General features: G+C 45.9%; 1 protein-coding gene across 4 annotated transcripts in view; it reads left to right on the top strand.

The window, feature by feature from the left end:
• Positions 1 to 24,208, top strand: part of Mylk (myosin light chain kinase) — a 255,320-nt gene that overhangs the window by 101,275 nt on the left and 129,837 nt on the right. For all 4 annotated transcript variants that reach the window (XM_052159226.1, XM_052159227.1, XM_052159225.1 and 1 more), the window contains exon 4: positions 21,744 to 21,951. In XM_052159226.1, coding sequence (XP_052015186.1) covers positions 21,744 to 21,951 — 208 coding nt within the window. The remainder of the gene's footprint in view (positions 1 to 21,743; positions 21,952 to 24,208) is intronic.

Below are 24,208 nucleotides of genomic sequence, written 5' to 3'. Positions count from 1 at the left end.
TACAAAATAATAAATAAATAATAAATAAGCAAATAAATATGATCTCTGCTACCGAGCTGCATCCATCTCTGGCTCCTTTTATAGCATTTTCTCAAAAGATCTGGAACATCTCCAGTTTGGTATCCACAAAGCCCCTTGGAACCAATACCCTGTGAGTTCTAAGGGACAGCTATACTGAAAGAGGTCCTGAGGGGCCTGAGGTCCCACGACTACATTCTTGCTTACGTGTGCCACTTGATCGAGGCACTGAAATGACCGTGCCTGACTGTCCCTTCACTGAACCTAACCTTGCTTTCTAGGATTGAGTACTCTGAATCTACTTCCCCTGTCCCCTATCAGAGCTAACATTCCTGGAGAGTGGAGACTAGTCCTGGGTCAACTCTAGATCACCAGTGTTTAGCAGGGGACAGTGCTGAGTGGGCCAGAAGGCCTTTGTTTACTTAGTGGGAAAGCACTAGTGAGTGAACCAGACCTGGTGCTCTCTGGTTCGGGCATAAAAATCCAATCAAATGCACCACAAACGTTGTGGATGAGAAGCCTTGAGTAGAGCTCACAGAGAAGGTGGCATCCATCCTAGGCCTTTCTAGGACTTATTAATTTATTCAGTTACAAAATAAGGGTGTGGCGTTTAACAATACTCTCAAAGAATAAGCCCCAGGGAACACTGGTAACAGACCTTGCCAGAGCAGAGGAAGTCTTGGCCTTGCTTGTTGATACTTAAAGCTTTCTTGCCTGAGATTCTGTTTGACTCCCCTAATTACTTGACATCTTTGAAAATGCTATAAGTATTTTCTTTACCTATAAAATTAGCACGGATAGAGCCTGTGGGGCGGAAGTGAAATGCTGTGTGGTATGACTTTCACGGGCCTTTCAGCCCTCCATCTTTGTGTGGCAGGAGGAAGACCAGCCTAGCCTTCAGAGGCCTATGGTACACTCTCCCCTGACCTGCCAAAGCCTGTAACCCCGGCCTGACCTGCTGCTCAGGAGGTTCCAGAGGAGAGCTGAGAAGTGACAGAAAAAACGTTTCTTGTGCAGCTCATGAGTTAAGAGAATATTACTTAATTGTGGGTTTGATGGAAAACATTATCTGAGGTTGGTGCAGATCTTTCCAGAGATCTGCCAGCAACCTCAGAAGTGGAGCCTTATTGAAAACAGCTGGGAGAGGCTGGCGCCCAGCCTCCCCTGCTCTCCATGCCCCAGAGCTGTCTCGCTCGGCCGACAGAGCTCAGCTAGGGCTCTGCCAAGCGGCCTGGCAGCTTTGGCTGGGAATGTGTGGTGGCCCTGCTCAGCTTCAGGCTCTAGCTCAGAACCCAAGAGCATCTGGCCAGGGATTGGAGTTAACCTCTCCTTGTCTCCATGCAGGTCCAGTTAACTATAGGCAGACTGTGAGCAGGTCCTGGGCCATCTACTTGACACCTGATGCATTTGTTGACTTTGTCGTCTTAGCTGCCTTATTGAGCACCGGCTAGAGAATGTGGACCCAGCCAAAGCCCAGCCATGTTGTCCCTTGTGAAGTGACACGCCCTTCTGCAGAGGCCCTTCCACCAGGCCTTTGAGACTCTGTGAAGCTCATTTGGTTTAGACCAGCAAGCCATCTCAGCTGCATTTCTTTAATGACAAGCCTTTGTCTCTTTGTCTCCCTTTGTCTCTTCCTGGGGGAACATGTAGTCACAACAAATCTCTGTTTTAATTACTCTCTAAAAATGTTTTCCTCAAAAAAAAAAAAGTTTTCCTCATAAGTGTGCATAATTTGATTTCCAGGAAGTTACATATTTAAATTTTTTGGCAAACATTGATAAAAGCAGAATGTTTATCATAGCTTTTTTGAATATAGAATGTATAGAAAACATCAATCCACCTAGAAATGGCAGTATTTTGTCTTATTGTTATTATATATGTATGGCTGTTTTGCCTGCATGGATATCTGTGTGCCATGTGCATTCCTGGCTCCCTTGGAGGCTAGAAAAGGACATCAGGTTCTCTCCAACTGGAGTTGCAGATGGCTGTGGGCTGCCATGCGGGTGCTAGGAACTGAACCTGGATCCTCTGGAAGAACAGCCAGTGCGCTTGATTGCTGAGCAGTCTTTCAGCCCCAACAGCATTTTTAATAAAAGTCAAATTATAGATATTAAACAACTATAGTTGTAAACAAAACTGTATTTTTTAGTTACTACTTTAAGGATACTTACATTCCTTAAAATTCATGATGATTTTTTTTAAAAAAGTTTTTCCTTTATTTTTATTTTATATGCATGAGCATTTTGCCTGTGTAATACATGCATACGGTACCCTCTGATACAAAAAGTGGGCATCAGATCCCCTGGGACTGGCATTACAGACAGTTGGGAGCCACCGTGTGAGTGCTGGAAATTGAACCTTGTTTCTTTGGAAGAACATCTAGTGCCCTCATCTACTGAGCCATTTCTTTAGCGCCAAGATAATTTTTAATAATGCCTTATTGTTTTTTGATGTTTATATTATTTTAATTCCTTTTACATTTAGATTACTTTTTCTTTGTTTTTATTTTTGATGTAGGTGCTCATTATGTAGCCCAGGCTGACTTAGAATTCACAATCTTCCTGCCTTAGCTCCAAGGCTCTGGAATTACAGGTGTGTACTACCACATCCATCAGACATTTGATAGCTAGTAAATACTTGATCTTTTAATTAAATGAAAACAAACAATACCTATTATCATGGACATTGGAAATCATCCCAGGGAAATCTCACCAATTGAATCATTGAATCACATGAGTCTATTGATAGACTTTGCCCAGTCATTAAGAAAGCTCATAATGCCAGCTACACTATGTTAATTTCATGGGCAGGAAAACTGAGGTTCAGGTGATTGTTTTCACTCAGCAAAGTTTGGAAATTTAATTTTGCGTATTTTTAATAAGAATTAGTTATTACTTCGCTGGCTTAGAAATAGAAAGACACATCCAGATAGACCATTCAAAGACAATCAGAAAACATACATAATATTGAGAAGCAAGGCTGACACCACTGACCTTGAGATTGTCAAGTTTACCTCTGGGAACATAATCTTGAAAGAAGTAAATACTTTTCTGGAAAAATAGATTCCTCTAGAATTGGCAAGGGAAGGAATCTGAGACATGATGAAGCCAGCAGAAGAGATGAAAACCCACCTCCTGCTCAAATGCTGGAGGGAGACTTTGTGCATGCACGGAAGCCGTCAGAGAATAGATTATTTCAAACTCTGGGCAGTGCAGAAAGTCTCTGTAGAGGAGTGGATTGTTTTCTTCACGGTCCCCTCACCTTTATGCATTCAGCTCTGTTACCTGCTTGGAACATTAAGATTTGGGTTGTGAGACATTTGAGGACTATGATAGCTTCTTGTGTCACCAGCATAGTAGGAATGCTCTAGAGGTGAGATCTACCATCTTGCAGTTGATCTGCGTGTTTGTTCTGGTATTGTCCCTCATGTTTGAGCCATCATCTGCCTTCCTAGGACCCCATGCTTCTGTCCTTTGGCCCTATTCTGTATGTAGACTTTCATACCAGAGCTTGTCATATAGTTTAAATATTATATCCTCCTTTGGGTGTTTTACTCCAGGCTAAGGATGCTACTTCCATCCTTTATGTTCATTCAGTTTCTATTGATCTCAGGCAAGGAAGGAGCTGACTGTGTGCTGAGCATTGTCAGATCCTTGCAGAAGGTGAGGCCCTTGTCTTGCAGACCTGTGCATATATACCAGAAGCATTCTATCAGAAGAGCCCTATTCCTTTTGCTTGGGCACTGAGTTCTGTTGGTGCAGTTTAAGATTTAATGGTGTTTAAAACTCAGTCCTTTTCACATGTGAGTTATGTTTGGCCCATGGTATAGAACTTTTACAAGACTCCTTCTATGATATCTTCTTCAGGCTTCTGTAAAGTATCTTTTATTCCACAGATGTAATTCTTATCTTGGAGACTTACTGCTGAATAAGCTTACTCTTTCTAGTTTTTTTCTGAACTCTGGTTACCGGTTCAACTCAGCTGTTCTGGATCAAATTCCTCTCCAAGCTGACTGATTCAAGTTGGCTTCTCTTGGCTTCTGACTGAATTGATCTACTTGGAAAGACTGCCTCTGTACTCCACAAAATTGAGCTCTCCCTCTCTCTCTCCCTTCAGGCTGCTCTTATGTAGCCTCTCTTTCCTCTCTGTTCTCAGGAAAGTTGGGTGTGTCCTATCTCTGACTCCTTCTGTCAGATCTTTCTCTGATTCCCCACTTTGCCTGCCTCTCAATTAGGTGTAACTTTGGGGGAAATGGATGCTTCCTTCTACAAACAAACTTTATCTTCATTGTTTGTGATTAAAGCTGTGTACTAAGGGCATGTCTGAATTCCGCCTGAATCAAACAGACTGAGAGTCTTTGGATGTGATCCCTTGCCCAAGCAGCCATGTTACTGGATTAAAATTCTTCTACAGGCTTCTGTCCTTTTAGTACCTTGATTCTGAAAGACACATTTGCTTTTAGTAGTGTGCCAACTGTAGTCCTATGAACAACCTTGTAGTCTCATTCACATCATAAACAGTGGTCATAAATACATTCATAATAAATTCAAATCAATCAACAAAGTGATTAAAGCATATATAGAATCACAGAACCTATCAGAGAAACTATATTGTTAATTAAAAACTATATATTGTTAACTTGATACAATGGCACAAACTCATACTCCTAGCTGCAGGGGACTGAAGAGGAGGATCCTTGAGCCCATATCTTTAAGACCAGCCTGGGCAACATAGCCAGACACTCCTATGCTCCAAGTCTCTCCACCTTTTTTTTTAATTTGGAGAGAAAATCATACATGTATATAATAAAATATGAACACACTCACCTCTCGTTTCTCTGCTTCCACTCCCCTTTCTCTTAAGAAAACACACAAAACTTAACTTCTGTGCCTTCAGTGGTATTGGGAATTGGCAATTTCTCTTCTCTCTCTTATTCTTCCCCCTCATCCTCTCTTTGATCCCCTGCTCTCTCTTTTTTGAGATCATCTCACTCTGTAGCCCAGTCCTGCCTCAGACTCTGAGAACCTGATTACAGATGTAAGCTACCACACCAGCTCACCAGTGTTTTCATGGGCAGGACCTTCTTTTCACAGGTAAGCACAGCCTCGTGCTTTGAAACAGGCAAGATTTGTTAGCTGTGCATTTAGATGAATCATATGTCACAAGGAGGCCACTGAAGGAGAAACCCAGAAGCAGTGAGATTCCAGCAGTGTGACCTGGTTTGGGAAATCAACACAGGTATTTTTGCAGTGACGCCTACGCCAAGATCATAGATCAGAGAGCAAGGCATTAGCTAACTACCTACTCAGTCTAGCCAGGGTTTACTGGCCCTGCTGGGGACTGGGAGAACTTCGAAATAGGTGTGATGCCTGGCCCTTATAAAACTCCGCTTTGTGTTGAGCTGTGTCCAGTATACTGGAGTAAATAAAAGCATAACCTGTGTGGCTGGCCTAAGTATTTTCATCTTGGATGGTCACAATCTTTTTTTTTTCTTTAGCACCTCATGTTTCCAGTAAAATCATCCAAATATCCTTGGTTCCAGTATTTTGATGTTGAAACATTTGTAAGTCCAACCCCTTCTTGCACCTGGAGGCAACCCATAAATCTCTCATCAAATAATATGCCCTGTTGTTTTTTTTTTTTTAATGGAAAATATGGTCCTGTGCTTGCTGTAGGCAGAGAAGTATGGAAGATGATGTCATAGTGAATCGTTCATCTGGATTGTCTAGGGCAGGCCCAATTGAAAGCAGTCTGACTGTGATCAAGGCGCACTGTTTCTAAAGCTGTGGTCATTATAGAGAATGGTGTGCATGCTAAAGACTAAGGACAGCAGAGAACATCAGGCCATCTCAAGAGAGCAGTGGCTGCTGGAAAGTGGTGGGGCACCTTAATTCCATCACTTGGGAGGCAAAAGCAGCAGCTGCCTGTGGGTTCGAGGCCGTCCTGGTCTATAGAGCTAGTTCCAGGACAGACAGAAATACACAGAGAAAACATGTTGGGGGGAGGAGGAGGGAGAGGGAGAGAGAGAAAACAATGGGCAAAATGACAGGCAGCAAGGGGCACTCTGGTAGTTAGAATGAGATATCGTCCATGGGCTCAGGCTTTTGAGCACGTGATCCCTGGTTGGTGGCCCTGTTTGAAGAGATTATGGGGACTCGCAGCTTGATGAAGGAAGTACCTCACAGGGCTCTGAGAGTGTGAAGCCTCACCCTGCATCCGGTTTGCCCCCTGCTTCGTGTTTGTGGTGAAGATCTCTCGGCTTCCTGCTCTGTTGCCATGACACTCCTGCCATTATGAAACCATGAGCCAAAATCAGCTCTTTCTTCCAGGAATTGCTATTGTCATGGTGTCTGATCACAGCAACAGAAAAGTAACTAATTGTTCCCTTGGTCCCACTAGCTCTGCTTGGATCTAGAGTATCCATCTTGTATACTAACAATGTAAGGTAAATGTGTTTCAGTATTAAGAGGAGAAATCTAGTGTATGACATCAGATACAAACATAAGAAGCGTTAGTATCCCCCCTTTTGTAGGGGTTAGGGGTCTTGACAAAGGAGGAAGTTATTTGGGTCAGAGAAGCCCTTGATCACCAAGTGCTCTCTTCCGGGAACCCAATGGAACAGTCGGAACTGACCGTTTTGTCTTCATCTCATCTCATGCATTTATCTCAGTGGGGCAGACCCTGCAGGGACAACAAACTCAGGTCTAAAGAACTGATGAGGGTAATGGCAGCATTAGGTTTCTCTCTGCACAGAAAAAGGAAGGAGTGGATACCAGTCTTGGAAATGCGATCCTGGCCTAGACCCAATGCTAAGCTTCTGTGATAGAAATGGCTCTGGAATAGGCTGTGCCACTGTGGGAAAAGGCTCTGGGGCCCCAGCTGTGGCCATTGCTTCTGAGCCACAGGGTGGCTGGGCTCCCCTTAGTCTGTGAAGCATGAGTCCCTCCTTTGATGATTGTAGCTGGTCTTTGCTGCTTTGTGGGTCCTTCTTCCCCCACTTACTCTGCCCCCTGTTTCACCCCCTAACACTAGATAAAGAAGGATGGAGGGGAAAGAGAGAGAAGGATCCCTGAATCTAACTTCTTCTGTTTCTTCTTTAATCGCAGCTACTAACAAACCACAACCAAGCTTCCTAAACAGCCAACAACTATCCCCCCACCCCTCAGGACCCTAGGATTTATATACCCTCTGAAAAGTCCCCAGAATTCCAAACGGCACACAACCAAATAAATTGCCTGCAGCTAGAAAAACCATGCTTCTGGTAGAGCAGGAGACAAATCATAGTCAGCTTCTGAGGACAGTCCAAAGCAACTCCATATCCCACATCTTGGATTAAAACAAAAGCACTTTCTTATAATATTTGTTTGTTTTTTTTTAAAGAAACCAAAATTCCAGAATTCTCAAAAATATCCCTACAGATGACGTTGTGCTGGCTAACGGGGTCTGTCTAAGCTCCACCCCACAATTGCCTGGCAATAGCCAGGCATGCCCCTCCCACAGTTGACGGGCAACAGCCAGGTAGGCCTGGCCTATAAAAGAGGGTGATAGGCCCCTCCCTCTCTCTCTTACCTCTTGGCACTTTTATCTCATACTCTCTCCTCTCTGCCCTCTTGGCCTCTCCTCCTCTCCCCCTTCTTTCCACGTGGTAATGGCCCAGCCTCTACTTCTCTACTCTTTCCCTCTCTCTGCCTTCCTCTGCCTCCACTACCCCATGAACTCCCATCCTATGCTCTGAATAAACTCTGGTCCCTCGGGGGAAGGGATGCCTACTGGGGCACCCCCTTCCCCCACACCGCCGTATACCATATTTTCTAAAACCTCTTCCTCTTTTTATGAACATAACACTGCCCCGAGTGGCACAGCTCCTGGGGAAGCTGTTGCTGGGACGCAGAGCTTTTGTTGGTCTTTTAGGGGTCTAGGGCTCTTTGAGAAGCCAAAGGGCAAGGTGGTAGGGGATCTAAACTGCTTTAGGCTGAAGTGTCTCCCTGGGTTATGGCAAATAAATGCGTTAGCCCAGGCTGCCTTCAAACTCGCTGTGTTACTAAGGATGACTTAGGACTGATTGTCCTGTACCCTCCTGTATGCTGAGATCATGGGCACACACCACCACTCCTGGTTTCCACAGTGCTGGAGACTGAACATAGGATGCCATGCATGTTACACCCCCAAGCCATGAAGCAGTATTTTTAGCCACAGAAAATGTAAACTAAGCCACCTTCTCAGGTGCCACCAGTATCTGTCCCGAAGGCACTACCCAGGGATCCTTCTTCCTTATAAACTGTTTTCCTGCCAGTTTTCCCTCATTCCTCCACAGAACTTACCTCCTATCCTTCTTCCTCTTCCTCAGTTTCTCAAACTGTTGGTAACTATTGTATGTACTGGGTTTTTGTTTATTTGAGATACTAGAGATAAAACCCAGGGCCCTGATCAAGCCAAGCATGTTCTTGTACCACTGAGCCACCCCTAGCTGTATATTTGTTTTCAAGGGCCTGTTAGGACTCCAGAAGTTCTACAGCTAGAACTCTCTGAGAAGGATGGCCCAAGCCCTCACCTGTACTGAAGCCACCTGTGTCTACAGGATCCTCCATTTAGAGTAGGAAGTGTGGCTTCCATCTAAGGGTGGCAATTACAGCTCCCTAAGTCCAGAACAGGAAGACAGAAATGCAGCCTTTTGCAAGCTGTCTTTGCAGAGTCTGAGTAGAATGTGCCTTTGAGCAGACACTTCAGGAATGAGCTTCAGAGCTCCTGCCATAAGTGGACTGGTATAAAGAGTCTCTCTAACAGCTAGAAGTCGGTCAAGACAGAACCAGGTTCCCCAGATCCTGTGCCTGAATTTTGGGGAGGGCAAGGTACCCAGGTTTCCAGACCATGCCTGTGGCTGCTGATGGTAGGGCCGACTCCTTTGGGGACAACAGAGCTCACTGGGCCCCAGCCCCCAACAGTGCCCCCCCTCCAGGATCACATAGTTGAAAGGGACCTTGGCAGGGGGGGTCAGAAAGGAAAGTTTGAGTTTTGTTTTTCTCTAAATAAATGGGCAGCTTTTCCCTCCGTTTTTCCAGATGCTTCTTCAGAAAAGATTTCAATGGCTTGGACCGAGAAGCCTAAATCTGCTTTAAATGAGTGTCTTGGAACTAGGACTCACCCTTTTGGTGTCCCGCGTGAGCCACCAACAAACAGAGAGCCACCCCAGTTGCTTGCTCACAATAGGCCCTCGTTTGAGGGTTGTTGGTATTTGTTACTTCTCTTTCCCAAGTCCCCAGGGCCCTGCCCTAAAATTCCTGAACAATAGTTTATGAGGGGGCTGTGCCTGCGGAACTATGTTGGCAAGAGCAATACACAGGCAGAAGAGGCTTGGCTGAGGCTGCTTATGGAAAATGGGTTGTAGAAGCAAGTAGGGGATCTGAGAGGCTGAGTTGTACCCCCACCCCAGTCCACCTGGGTTCACCATTCACCTTCCCAGGGGAGGGCTCCTGAGCACACCAAATGAAGTGGGCAGAGCAGTTAGGGTCACCTGTCACCTTCTGCAAACTTGAATTCCTCTTCTTCCACCCCTGGTCCTGTAATTCCCGTTCCCAGGCAGCAGACACTGTATCAGGGAGCAGTCTGGGGATTCATGCTTAGCTCACAGCTACACTTCCTTGAATCTCTTCCTTGAACATCCCTGTCCCCTCCTCCACTCCCAGGAAGCTTCCGTAGCATGCTCTCCTGACTGCTGGAACAACACTAACTGCACAAGGTATACCAGGGTGGCCTCCCAGAGAAGGCTTGTGGAGCAGAGGAAGGCAAATAGAGAAAGGCCAAGTTGGATCTTCTGAGCACAGTCTGAGAAAGTCCACTGGAAAGTTCTAAAATAGAAGTGATTCGTATCTAATTTATATACTAGATGCATTTAACATATGGCAAAAGTGATACAGTCTGCATCATCTTGAAATGATACAGTCTAAGGGTCTTGATCGAGTTCATTCTTTCCTCCAGGGAAAGCATTAAATCAAGAAAGTTCTGAAGCACCACAGAATGAGCAGTTGAAGGGAGACCTCTATTGAGGATGAGGAAATGCACACGCAGTACACAGAAAGATGCTCTACACAGCGAGGGGACACTTGGGAAAGTGCCCCCTTTTCTCCAGACATAGGGGCTTTAAAGCCTCTGAAGGGTTTTCCTCTCTGATTTCGGATTGGTTGGTTTGAAGAAAGCTGGGCTGGCTGATCAGCCCACGCTGCACTGTTGAGCCACTTCATCAGCAAGAGCCTGCTGACGGGAGCACTGGGCTGCTTTGTTTTGTTTTAAGCTGCTAGGCTTCTCAAGTTAGGAGGGTGAGGCAGAAGCTGCCATCTTGGAAATTCGTCACCTTTATTCCCTAGCCATTGCCCCTCTTCCTGTCTGTTTGCCTATCAGGGAGTCTGCCTAACTCCTAGTCTCTCAATGTCATACCTGGTCTGGTCTGGCTTCCTATTGGTAGGTATATATAGCATTTGTGTGTATAGTTCAGTCACATAAATGCAGTCTGTTAGCACAAGGCCATCCCATGGCCTGCTCTCAGGGACCTGGCAACTGCCACCAGCCACGCTGGGTGTGTGCTGTGGATAAAAGGGGCTCCAGCGACCCCAGATTTCTCTCTGCTTCCTCCCCTCCCTCCTTCCTTCTCTCCCTTCTACTGTTCCTCCCCCTCCCTCCGCCTCTTTCTCTGTCTCTTCTCTCTCTCTCTCTCTCTCTCTCTCTCTCTCTCTCTCTCTCTCTCTCTCTCTCTCTCCTCCATCTCTATGTCTCTGCCTCTCTCCCTCTCCCCTGCCACCTCTTTCCCTGTCTCAACCCTCCCATTCCTTCTCTCTGTCTCCCCGCCCATATGTCTGTCTGCCTCTATCTCCCCTTCATGTCCCCAGTCCAAGACTTTCACTCTTCCTTCTCCCAACAAGCCTCTCATGCCAGATCCATTGCATGGCGTATGCTATGTACTGTATGTATTGTCTGGCCCTTTTCTCGGGTGCACACCTTGGCGTGGGCTGCCAACGGTCCCTGACTCCTCCGTCACATTTTTATCCTGTCAGAGTCACACAGTATGTGCCCACCATCAGCATTCATCTCCAGAACAGTTTTTGCCTCTTAAAACTGAAACTATGGACCTATTAAACAACATTTTTCTTCCTTCTCATTCTTTACTTAGTTAAAATGGTATTCTTTTCTCACACAATACATCTTGACCACAGACCACAGTTTCCCCCTCCCTCCACTCCTCCCAGCTCCTCACCACCATCCCTCTCCCCTCGATCCTTCCTTTCCCTCCAGAAAAGAACAGGCCTCCAAGAGACAGCAACTGAATGAACATAACAAAACAGGACACAATAAGGTAAGGTAAAAGCCCTCATAGAGGCTGGACAAAACAACCCAGTAGGAAGAAATGAGACTAAAGAGCAGGAGAAAGAGTCAGAGATTTGTCTGCTCCCACTTTTAGGAGTCCCACAAAAATAGCAAACTAACCACCATAACATATACACAGAGGACCTGGTGTAGACCCATGCAGGCCCCATGCGTGCCACTTCTGTGAGCTCATATGATCCCTGCTTAGTTGATTGAGTGGGCTGTGTCCTCCTGATGTCCTCCATCCCCTCCGACTCCTTCCAGCCCCTCTTCCGAGCGGTTCCTTGAGCTTCTAGGGGAGGGACCCAAATGGAAACCTCCCAGACTCTGCCATTTAGACTCTGTCTTCGCATCATGTATGGCTGTAGGTCTCTGCACCCACTCCTGTGCCCTGCTGGAGGAAGCCTCTCTGATGACTGGATAAGGTGGTCTTCTATTAGTATAGCAGAATATCATTAGGAATTATGACTTTTTTCTTTTTGGCCAGTTTGGTTTTATCATAGGTCTCTGACTATCAGTTCTCTGCTTTCTGGCCATCCAGGCAGGGTAGGACATGGGCTCACTCTCAGAGTGTGAACCTCAAGTTAAACTAGACATTGGTTGACCACTCCCACAAGCTCTGTGCTGCCGTTGCCCCAGCACATCCTGCAAGCAGGACAGACTGTAGGTGTAGGGTTTTGTGGCTGGGTCAGTGTCCAGGTTTCTCTTTCTGTAGCCTTCAGAGTAACTTCCCACACCAAAGAAACTAGAACCAAGGGTGAAGTCTCCATGCAGGCACCAGCTCACCCTCTCAATGCTCAATGAGCTGTCGATGTTCTCCTTGGCAACGGGGCCCCACTATCAGTTTTCAGAGAGGACCTTCTGTCTTAGCATCAATCATCCTGGGTTGTTTAGAGATCTCCATGGACCCTCTCAGCCAATGAATCAACCCACTGCAACCTGTCTCACCACTGGAAGCTTTACCAGGCTACCAAAGATGTCCAGTGCAGACTCTGTATCCTCATTACTAAAAGTCCTCACTAGGGTCACCCTCATAGAGTCCAGAAAGTTTCCACTGCACTAAGTTTCCACAGTGCCTCCAAATGCCTCCAACTTCAGCTGCCTTCTTTCCCACCATCCCTTCTCCCTGCCCTCTCCATTTTGAACCTCATGAGCTGCAAAGATAGCTATGCCATTAAAATCTAGCTAAACTCTAGCCAAAAATATGAACATCTATTTCTTAGCTCCCCTTTCTTCCAACACCAGGCAACGTTGTTCTGCTTTCTGTTTTGCGCATTTGACTTGTCTTGGCCCCTCGTACATGTGAGCCTAAATCATTAGCTTTGCAGTGACTGTCTTTTTCACTTACTATAATGTCTTCAGGCTTATCCATGTCATAGCATATGTCTGAATCCTCTTTATATGGAAGAACAGTATTCTATTGCAAAATCTTTGCTTCCATGGCTATTTATTGATAGATAATTGAGTTGCTTTCTCTATTTTGAATGAGTATGGGCATATATTGAAGTCCCTACTTCCAATTTTCTTGAGTATATATCCCAAAGTAGAATTACTGGTTCATATAATTTTTGGTTTCAATATTTTTATATTTATTTTGTTTTATATGTTTGAGTGTTTCTTCTACATGTATGTGTGTGTACCACTTGTGTACCTGAAGAGTTCAGAAGAGGGTATCAGATCCCTGGAACTGGAGTTACAGACAGTTGTGAGCTGCATGTCTTCACCAGAGATGAACCTGGGCCTGCTATAAGAGCAACAGTTGCTCTTAACCACCGAGCCATCTCCCCGAGTCCTGTGTCCCCAGACCTACCAGTTGAAGAATGATGATGGTCTCTGTGTGGGTCAGAGAGCAGCCCTCTGCTCCACCCATCCCTTCTGCCAGTGACATATGTTCCTTTCTCTGGGCTCGCTATGACTGGTTAGAAAGTCAGATTTGTTAGCCCAGATCCTTCCCAACCCTTGCCTGTGGCCTTTCAAATTCCAGTGTAGCACTAGTCAGTGAAGCAGAAAGTCAAGAGATACTCCCTGTCTCAAAATGGCAAGTGGTATTCCGGGAAGGGAATTATGGTGTGGTAAAATGACAGGCCTGATATTTGTTTTCAAATGTGCTTCGCCATGCTATATAAAAATAATATCACTTTTTGAGTTTGGTTTCATTGTTTAGATAAAAATAATAAACTACTTCACCCAGAACAAAAAAAAATGTTCTTAGTTAAAGTGTTAGGGTTTAATTAAGAGTCCAAATCCACATACTGAGGCACACCCTCCCAATAACAAAATAAAACAGAACAACGACATACACGGACTTTCTGGACCTACAGGATGGCTCAGCAGGTAACTGTCTTGCTGACAAGCCTGACAGTCTGAGTTCAATCCCCAGGACCCACACAGTGGGAGAACTGACGGACCTCTGCTCACATATGTGACACGAGCGCAGTCACACAAATGCGCACACACAAGGGCTTTTAAAAGAAATATGAATTCTCTAAGTTGTTTATAAAAATATGAGATGTAACTGGGAATCGTGGTTCATGCATTAATCTCAGAGGGAGGCGGAGGTAGGTGGATCTTTGTGAATTCTAGTTCAGTCTGGTCTATGCATCAAGGCCAGGGCTACTGAGACTGGCTAGGGCACTCGTGTGTGTGTGTTGGTAATTCTTATAGCAAAAGTAGTTCATATTATTAAAATTCTAGGGTTGTGTATGAATTCTAGGATAACTTATAAAGAATTACTGACATTGAAGAAGAGAGGATGGATCAAAAATCTTGGAATCTGTTAATGAGATATTGTGCATGTGCTGTCTATACTTTGCAGTGGAAATGGATTCCAGCATCTTACAGATGGGTAGACTGAGGGCTAGGGAAGCTAAGCTGCTGGCCCACAGCCAGGCAGCTGGTGATTAATGCAGTCAGAACCTACACACCAGGCACTGGGTCACACCATAGTCTGGTGGGTCTGATTCCAGAGCCAACATGTCTTCCTCAATTGGTAGGGATTCTGGTTTACAGGCCCACAGAAGCCAGTCCCAGAGTGGTATAGCTTCCTATAACTGAGTAGATCCGAAGTCACCACAGCTCTGCCTACCTGTATGTTCATTGAGAGCTAGAAGAGGAAGTGGGAGACAGTGGCTTCAGACCGTTTCAGGGTTAAATCTTGCCAAGTTTGGTCTCCTGAAGTTCAGAAGTGGAATTGTAGGAGAGAGCCCAAACTGGCTGGCTTTGATTGTGTGTGCCAAATGTTTGAAACCAAGCCTTTTAACCAGAGTGGCTTCTCCCCTAGACTCCCATGAAGTCAGGAGAGAAAATTCCCCTAACAAGGGACATGCTGCTGACCCTGGACAGGTGGGGAGAAGTGTCCGAGAAAATCAAAGGCAAACCACACCAAAGCCTTGGTTTCTTTAATGTCTCGAGCACTGCAAGCTTCTTACTAAGATTTTCTATGACTGAGAACCTCTCTCAAATTGGTAGCAGAAGCTTGAGGACCACCACAGAACACTGACATCCTGGGCCTGTCTTGTCAGCTAACGACAGCACCATTAGATCCCCTATGGCAACAGGAAGTAAGGCCAGAACCACAGCTTACATGGGAGAGTTCTGCTCCCGCCATCTTCAAAGGAACTGAAGTTCAGCCAGAGTATTTGTTACATAAAAGCATGACTTAGAGGGAATTAAGGATGATCAGCATAGGGCTTCCCCTGTACACTTTACCACGTGTATCTGTGCTGGACAGTTTCAAGGATGAAGATGTATCATTAAACAAGAATTAGGAAGTTAAACTTGTTGACAAAAAGGAGTGGATTTCCCTTTAAGTGTCTAAGGGGACTGCAGTGTGACCCAAAGCCTCCAACCTATATGTTGCCTTGGGTTGTCAGAGAAAGGGAGAGGCTTGGTGGCACACACCTTTGATCCCAGCACTCAGGAGGCAGAGGCAGGCAGATCACTGAGCTCCTGGCCAGCCTGGTCTTCAAAGTGAGTTCCAGGACAGCAAGGGCTACATAGACAAAGAGAAAGGAGTCCTTAGACTTGCAGGTTCAGAGGTGTTGGAATGCCTGTGTCCTGGCTCACAAGACACAGGCATTAATTAATTAATTAAAAAAATAAAAATCCAGGAAATGGAAGTGGCAGAGTACAGGGACTTGAAGTGCATGTCCCTGGAGATCTGCTCAGCATCCATGGACGCAGATAAAGGAACGTTGCCTTCTGATGGTGTGCACAGAAACACTTCCATCCTCTGGGTTCCTGCTTGGGCAGGGATGGAAGAATCCCCAGTGGAAGGCTTCCCACTTGTTGTCAGCAGCTGGGAGCTCTTCCTGATACATTCCCAGTTCATCTGGGGCTTTGGACTGCAAGGGGATTATCCTCAGCCTTAATTAAGCTCCTGCCTGACGTGGGGTGGGTGCCAGCTGCTGACACGGACTTGGGCCCTGAAGCTTGGTCATGCCTTGGCCTTTGACTTGCCCTTCACCCCTCACTCCTCACCCGCCTAATGCATCCACAAGGTTAGACTCACAGTATCTGTGGTCCGATTTGTGGGGGTGATGTTTTGTTGCCTGGGAGCTTATCTTCAAAGGTAGAACAGAGAACTCCCACCAAGAACAGAGTCTTCTTCCACCAATTCTGCAATATCATTGCCTTTATTTATTATTGTATTATATATGTGTATATAAACTTTTTTTAAGCCAGGATCTCACCATGTAGCCCAGGTTAGCTGCAGACCTGTGATCCTCCTGCCTTAGTGCTGGGGTTATAGGCATGGATCATTGTGCCCAACTTTGTGTCATTTCTCCAGTTACCACCAGCTCTGTTCTAGTCTCTGACCACAGGATACGTCATGTGTTAGAAACATCGGTGCTTGGGCCTGGTAGTACAGACATAATAATTCTAGTTACTTGGGAGACTGGGTCAGGAAGAGCACAAGTCCAAGGTCTTCTTAGGCTATAGATTTGAGTTCAAGAACCATCTTGGCAATTAGGTGAGACCTTGATTTAAAAAAAAAAAAGTACAAGAGTGGAGATAGGAATGTCTTGTAAGAGAACGAGGAGTTCAGAGCACAGAGGAAGCCATATTGGAAAACTCATTCTGTTTGTCTGACGAAAATTCCCGTGGAAAAGGCTGTGTGTGTCTCATCCTCTGGCCTCAGCCTTCTCCAGCATCCATCAGTCACTACCAACTGATACCCCTAGTGAGGCTGGCTCATGGCTCCATTTTTATTTGTTTGTTTGTTTGTTTGTTTGTTTGTTTTTCTTTCTGTGTGCATCTTCGTGGTCCCCAGCATCCTGCCAGGCCGTCTGTTTCTCTTTGTCCAGTGCACAATCTTGGCTCCTCTCCTTTTGGTCTCCCTCCATCCCAGATGTGGGCAAAACCTCAGTCTTGCCTAGTCCTGGCTGACAGTCAGACTGCTGCAGCTGTGCCCAGCAGCTGTATGGGCTTGTACTGTATGCACAGGGCCAGGCTCTGCCGGGATCAGAAAACCCACAGAGGCTCACCATCTTTGCAAAATCATCCCCCCCTCTCCCCCCCCTCTGCCTGCCTTTTTTTTTTTTTTTGCTTTGCATGAAGTTCAGAGAAGGCAGATGAGGAGTGGGAGGGTCTGTGCAGTGAGCAACACTGCCTCTGCTCTGGGTGGGAAGGTCTGCCCTGAGCAATGAGGAATAGGTTGAGAGCCTTCATCGTGTTAGGAGATGCCTGAAAGTCTGATGTCCTAGAGAATAGTCCTCTTTAGTCACTGAGTGACTTCCAAGATTGTATTGGGTCTGAACTGTGACACAAGTCAGGTGGCAGCGCCCAGCAGCGGCCATTTCCTCCTCCGCCAGCTGCCCTCTCAGGAGCCCCATTTTCTTTAAAGGCCTTTTGAGGCCATAACGGTTCTTGAGGACATTTTATGGAGCAGGAGCATAGTCTTGCTATTTAAAATTATTATAGGGACTATGACGGCACTATCTTTATTTTTATGACAGTTGTTGGTTATGCCCCTGATTTATTTGTTACTGGGCTTCTGTTCAAGAACACAACCTCCAATTAAATGTGGTTACTGTGGCAAAAGTATGATTCTCCTCAAAATGACCCTCTTTGGGGCTGGTTCCAAAAACTCATTATGGTGAAAAGCGAGGGCAGCCTCCTAGCATCCGTGAGCCCTCCTCTTGCGGCCAATTGCCTTTCCCATATGAGGGTTAGAGGGGAGCAAAGCTGTGGGTTGGGCCTAAAGGAAAATGGAGGTGAGAGGAAAGAGCCTCCTCCAAGAACTAAGTGGGTCACCAGTTAAAACCATGCTTTAGAGACAGAAGAAACCCTAGATACATAAAGAGTAATTTTCTCTTCGGTGATAGGAAGGAATTACGGCCCAGAGAAACCAGGAGGCCTGGCCGGACCCAGGCAGGCACTGAGGTCTCTGTCATACTGTTCTCTCTTCCCCACCCACCCTAAGTTCCCAGGATATCATGAGCTCAGGTGGCACCAATCCTGTCCTACTCTGAATGCAAGGAGATAACCCGTGACTCCCGTTTTGCCTGACCAATCTTTTGTGAACTCTTTGGAGCCTTTTAAAGCTTTAAGAGATGGGTTCTCTATTAGAATAGGCACTCATCACCGTTTGGGGTTATACAAAATGTGTTTAACTGAAATGAATTTACAGCGTGGTCTGAAGACAACCTCTGAAACCAGAGACCAGAACTGTGGTCCTAAATGTGCCACTTCATCTGCCATGTGGGCTGGTTGGAAATCCATTCCTCTACTCTTTCTCTACTATTACACTTGGCATCATGGCTGCCATCAAGGTCCCCATCACAGGGTGAGGGAGCTCTTCCTAGGAAGGCATAAACCAGGGCACCAAACAGCCATACAATAGGGCACCAACAACCAACCAACGTATGAGTCCACTTGGAGAACCAATGAGTTTATTGACTTACTTACAGAGCATGGGTAAGGAGTCACACACAGGAGTGTGGGTGATCCTAAAGCAATCTCACCATCACAAAGTATCACAAAGCATAGATGAAGACCTCCCCATAGCTGCATAGACACAGTCCCCTTCAGTTAACTTCTGACAGTCTGTGTACTCTCAAGACCACAAGGCTATATGCAGTTAGGGATGAAGCACATACAGATTGCTTGGAAGCTCAGTAAGGAGCAGCTGTAATCTTGGTTGAGGGCCCAATGACCCCACTTCCTCTTTTCTATGAGGGATTATCAACAATAAATAAGCCAGATCTTGAGGATCTCTTGCACTTGGTCACAGATGTTCCAATGAAGATGATGACTGTGGTACTCAGATGATAACACTCTCCAACCTGAGATCCCTCCCTCATAATTCTGGAGTCAAGCCTCTCTGAGAACTAGACATTTGTGGGCATTCATCAGCCTCTGGAAGATCCTAGCCATTGAAATGCCACCAGTAGATTCTTCGTTGAAGGCCATTCATAGATCCCAACAATGTGAACCAAGACTTCCTATCTTCCCTACTTGGGCCACAGCATAGTGATGAGGCAGTGATAAAGGGATATCCCTTAGACAGAACAAGCTTTACTGATGCCAGAGAGCACTTGATGCACTTCTTTCATAGTGGTAGGAAGCACGTTCACATTGCAGGTCATTCACATCTTGGGACTGAGCAAGTTCACAGAGGCCCTGCCTTTATTCCAGATCCCAGAACTATGAAAGTCTTGTTTGTACACTGTGACTTTCTTAACTAATGCCATTTCAGTATACTTAGAACCCATTAAATATTTATTCTAATAAGGCATTTCAAAAGTAACTTTGGAATATGTGTGGACAGTGAGAAGAATAGAGAAAAAGACCAAGAGAACATGTTCCTGAGATCTGGACTGTTTTCAGTGTACCCAGTTAAACATTGATACCCCCAGCGGCCTGCTGCAGGGGGCCACGGTGCAGGCTGCTGGAATGTCTGGAAGCCGTAGGTGCTGTTAATGATTTATCTCGTCCTGCTTGCAGGGTTGAGCCCCTATGCTCTGAAGCAGACAGGAAGCCTGAGGATCATCTTCAGGAGGGTAGGCTAGGCCTGCCTTACAGAGTTCTGGAGAAGAGAAACATGGGTTGGAATGATCATATGAGGAGCCTTACAAGGGCTTCCTGGCTTGGTCTCTGAAAACCTGAGGAGACTTTTCTAACAGGATACATTCTGTCTGGTGTTTCTTTGTATGAGTGTGTGACAAAATTAAAGCCATAGGGTGACAAGATTTTATATGGGATCATGATATGGGCCATCTTCAGACACATGTGATGGTTATTTGTGTGGCTCTTTTATTCCAATAAATAAATAAATAAGTAAATAAATAAGTGGCTATATATCCATTAGAGAAACCAGAATGGAAAGAACACATTTATACTTTCTTCTGTTTAACAAAGACTAAGTGTGTGACATTTCCAGAAATATCAAGTGTAAAAGGTTAACTCAAAAGGAACGAGGGAGACTCCTGACAGTACTCACCCAGAGACATGCTTGGCTACACTTAGCTTTCTGTAACAGTAGTGATGGTTCATCTACCCAGGTGGATATACTCACCTTCACCCCCATCAGCCTAAGGTAGGAAATGGTTGCTGTGGTGAAACCACAGTGGCCTCAGACATTGCTGATGTGGTTTGGAGGAGACAACTGAAGAACTGAAGCTTTTCCTTGTGGGTAATTTATCTCTGTCCTGGGTGTCATTTAAATTTTTACAAGAAGGAGCTTCTTTGTTTGTTTATGGGAATTACAAATAAGATGAACAATACTGACTTGGGGTTTGGGCCTTTTTCTTTTCCATTGAATCCTGACTCTGCATTAGCAGGGCTGGAGAGGCAGGTCATGTGAGATGCATAAACTGCTGCTGAAGGGATGATTGTATGAATTGATCAAAGGATTGTTGGCTTTGGGGCTTTTTAGTTGGGACTCAAAGCATCCTTCCTTAGGAACAAAAATCTACACCTCAGGTACTCAGACTCAGGTCTGAAGATGCTGGGACCAGAAGAGCTGAGGAGACTTAGCCACGTGGGTCCCCAACATCACAGGGAGAAAAGGACAACTCTCACTGCTAAAACCAGTGCTCCCTCCTTAGTGTGCTTAGGGAAGGAAGCATAAGCTGGCCCCAGGAGTTCAAACACACGTAACCCCTGACCTCCATATACCATCACTACCTGACCTTGCAAGGAAGAGGGAGGGCTATAGAGTATGTGTGTATGTTAGGGGGCGGGGGAGGGTCATACTGCAAATTTTAGTTTCATTTCTCCAGAAGCCATCCTTTTTTGACTTGGAGTGTCTGCATGGATAAAAGCTGTGCCTCCAATCTTTTGTAACAAAAGCAATTTCCTTCTAAGGAGGCTCTCAAGCCTCCCCAAATTTTCGTTTTCCAAAGCAAAAATTTATCAATTCTTTGACCTCATTGAAATAGGTTAAGCCCGGCTCCTCTGAAAATAGGTCCAGCCTGACTGAGGGGCCACTGAGTCCCAGGTGTTCAAGAGAACTTACAGAATTTTCATGTCTGGAACAAGCAGAATTTTAAAATATATATAGTCAGTCTCTCTCTCTCTCTCTCTCTCTCTCTCTCTCTCTCTCTCTCTCTCTCTCTCTCTTTCTCTCTCTGATTCATATGTCAACTCAGGTGCCTAAAGAAGAGGGCCTGAGATCCCCTGAAGGTGGTATTACACGTGGTTATGAGCTTCCTGACGTGGCTAGGAACCAAATTTGTGTTCTCTACAAGAATAATCCGTTCTTCTAACTGCTGAGTCATCTTTCTAACCTCTCAATGGGAATTCTTAGATTGGGGTTTTTCTCCGCATCTCTCTTTCTCGAGATAGCCTTACTCTCTGAATAAGGTACTCTGAAGCTTGGACATGTCAAGGACTTGGAAGCTTCTGACAGGGAGCACTCACAGACACCCCTAAGTATTGTAGAGGCAGCGAGCTGTGCAGAGCTACAATGCCACAGGAGGCGTGTGTCAGGGCATCTTTCCCAGTAGCCACAGGAAAGCTGCAGAGAGAAACAGGTTGGAATTCATCTCAATGCATCTTAATGACTTACAGTCAAAATATAAAAAAGTATTGCTTTCCCAGCATGTAATCAATATAGTTTAATATTGAGATTTTGGTGTTTGTTTTTGTTTTTGGTGACGAAGGATTCATACAGGGCCTCACTTAGCTCAAGGTTGAATTTGCTATGGCGCTGGTGATCCATCACCTTGAGCCTCTGATCTTCCTGTCCACCTCCTAAGGACTATAATCACAAGTGTGTGTCACAGTGCTCAAATTACTGATAACTTTTCTTTTTTCTTTTTTGTTGTAACCCAGTGTGTAATGCATAGAAAGTGTGAACTCTGAACTCCACAGCATGTAGTGAGTGCATATGAAACAGAAGTCCTTACAGTTTCTTATTCTTGTAGGTCCGAGGCTACCCAGAGCCCCAGGTGACATGGCACAGAAACGGGCAAACCATCAGCAATGGCGGCCGCTTCCTGCTGGACTGTGGAGTGCGGGGGACTTTCAGCCTTGTCATTCACCCTGTCTGTGAGGAGGACAAGGGCAAGTACACCTGTGAAGCTAGTAATGGCAGTGGTGCCCGCCAGGTGACCGTGGAGCTGACTGTGGAAGGTGAGTCCCATGGGGCACCGCGGCAGGAGCTGAGCTGCCAGCTCCAGGGTTTCTGGCTGCGCTTCAGCCTTCTCTCAAAGATGGTGGGACTTAGAAGAGAAGCCACACCTAGTTTGAGGTTTTGGACTGTCCTGACTCATGTTCAAGCCTTGCCACGACTCACATTACACCAAGAGTACAAACAGATTCTTAGCGGTGACCTTACAAAGGGCTGCATGGCCTATCTCCCAGTCTCCTCACCTGTCACCCCACTGTGGCCAAGTCTTGCCGCATTTGACCAGACCTCAGGATTTCGTCCTGTCACTTGCCGGAAGAAGAGCTCTTGGCGTGGCCCTCCGGCTGGCTCACACCCATGTTCTTCAGGCCTCGCTTAGGCATCCCCAACTTAGAGAACCCCCTTTAACCCCTCAGCTATCAACTCCCCTTCCTGTAAATTCCTCACAGTTTTCCTTTAAGGCTTGCCACCCTCTCGCCCACTGCACAGCTCTGAGACACAGGGTCACCATCTTGTCTATTACTATTTCTTCAGCATCTGGAACGTTCTCTGCCCAGGTGAATACCAAATATTTGGGAAAATGACTGGTAAGGACTTTATCATCATTAGCATCACCATGAAGTAATAGTGCTCACTATAAAAAATATGTAACAGAAGAATATGTTATTAATTAATACATGGTCAGTTGTCTCACGCCCCCCTCCCCACTTCTGTGATTGAAATAATCTTACTAACTTAAAAGCATCTGGGAGAAACGTTCAGCTGTAAATAATACTGGGGTTTGTCACTGGTGCGTCTTCCTGGCAGGCTCAAGCTGCTCTGCTGGGTTGAACATTCCACGTCAGGCCACTCGGGGCCTGATGACTGGAAGGACGGAGGGGTCTGCCAGCCCCTCAGATGTAAGACCTGCTTCCCCGGACCCTTCTAGGCCTTTCTGGGAGCTAATAAGCAAGGCAACCAAGCTTGCTCCTCTGTTCTTGTGCTTGTCTGGTTTTTTGTTTTTTCAGAAGACTGTACTCCTAACCTCATTTGCAGGAGACACTATGAGCAACATAGATAGCCGGTTAAGGCAGCCTTGGAAAGTTCTAGAAGGCATTCGGCACACTTGGGCCAGTGGCCACTCCCTGACCTCTTTTCGGTTTCCCCACACAGTTGCAGGGCACACAAGTTCTGCTGAGCAGAGTGTGCATAGTTTGGATGCTTTCCTTAAATTATTTAACTAAGCGACTCAGTCATTTAATGACCTTCAAGTGCCGATGGCAGGGGCATTCCGGACAGAAGGTGGCTCCTGGTCAGGCGTCTCAGGATAAACTTGTCAGGAGCCATTCTGGAGTGATGCTATCTCTGTACCAACTGATCACAAAGCCTACACTTTGAATAGTGAGGCCCTTGAACAAATATTACCCTCTTCTTTTTTCTGATTCCCTGTTTGGAGCTGAGAGCAGAGAAGTGCTGAGTTATGAGTCACAGTCCGAAGTCCCAGTCCCAACATTTGCCAACATACTGTGAGACTTGAAACCTCTGAACCTTGGTTTCTGCAGAAAACGGATGTGAATTCCAAGCTTCAGAGCCAGGGTTTACCCTTATTCTCTATGATCCATATTAAGGAAGACTGGGGTGCATTGGGAATGCAGGGAAATTATATAAAACAGACATAATCAGGTGTGGCGGTGCTGCATGCCTTTAACCTCAGCACTTGGGAGGCAGACACAGGTAGACCTCTGTGTTCAAAGCTAGCCTGGTCTACATAAAACTGAGATAACTTATGAACCTGCTTCTTGGTTCCTACTGTTCAAGAAGTTGGATCTGATGGCTCAACGCAGAGAGAACATTTTCAGGTCAGAAGCAAGGAGGTGGGACAATCACAGAAGAGCGAGATAAGATTCATATTCCTCCTCATTGGGTGGGTTTTAATTGGGATAGATTGACTCGGGTATTTAAGAAGCACTGTTCTTCTAACTCTAACAGGAAAATAGTCTCATGCCTGTAGCCTCTTTCTGTGTGTATGGGCCTACGTGCTCCCCACTTCCTTTTGAGCAGATGTGTTTGGGGCCACCCTGAGCCCCATAGGCTTAGAAGGATGTAGTCACCACCCACTGCCACGGAGAAGTTGCCAACCCCGCCAGGTTACCATCAACATTCATGTAGTGACTCCAGCAGCCAGCCCACTGGCCTCCCCTGCAACTCCAGGCTGTGCTTCCCACTCTGTTCATTCATGAACACAACAGAAGTCCTGGGACCAAACATTTGACTGAGAGGTGG

This window comes from Apodemus sylvaticus, chromosome 15 (genome assembly GCF_947179515.1).
Source record: "Apodemus sylvaticus chromosome 15, mApoSyl1.1, whole genome shotgun sequence".
NCBI classification, from domain to species: Eukaryota; Metazoa; Chordata; class Mammalia; order Rodentia; family Muridae; genus Apodemus; species Apodemus sylvaticus.
This window is presented reverse-complemented; position numbering and strand designations above follow the sequence as displayed.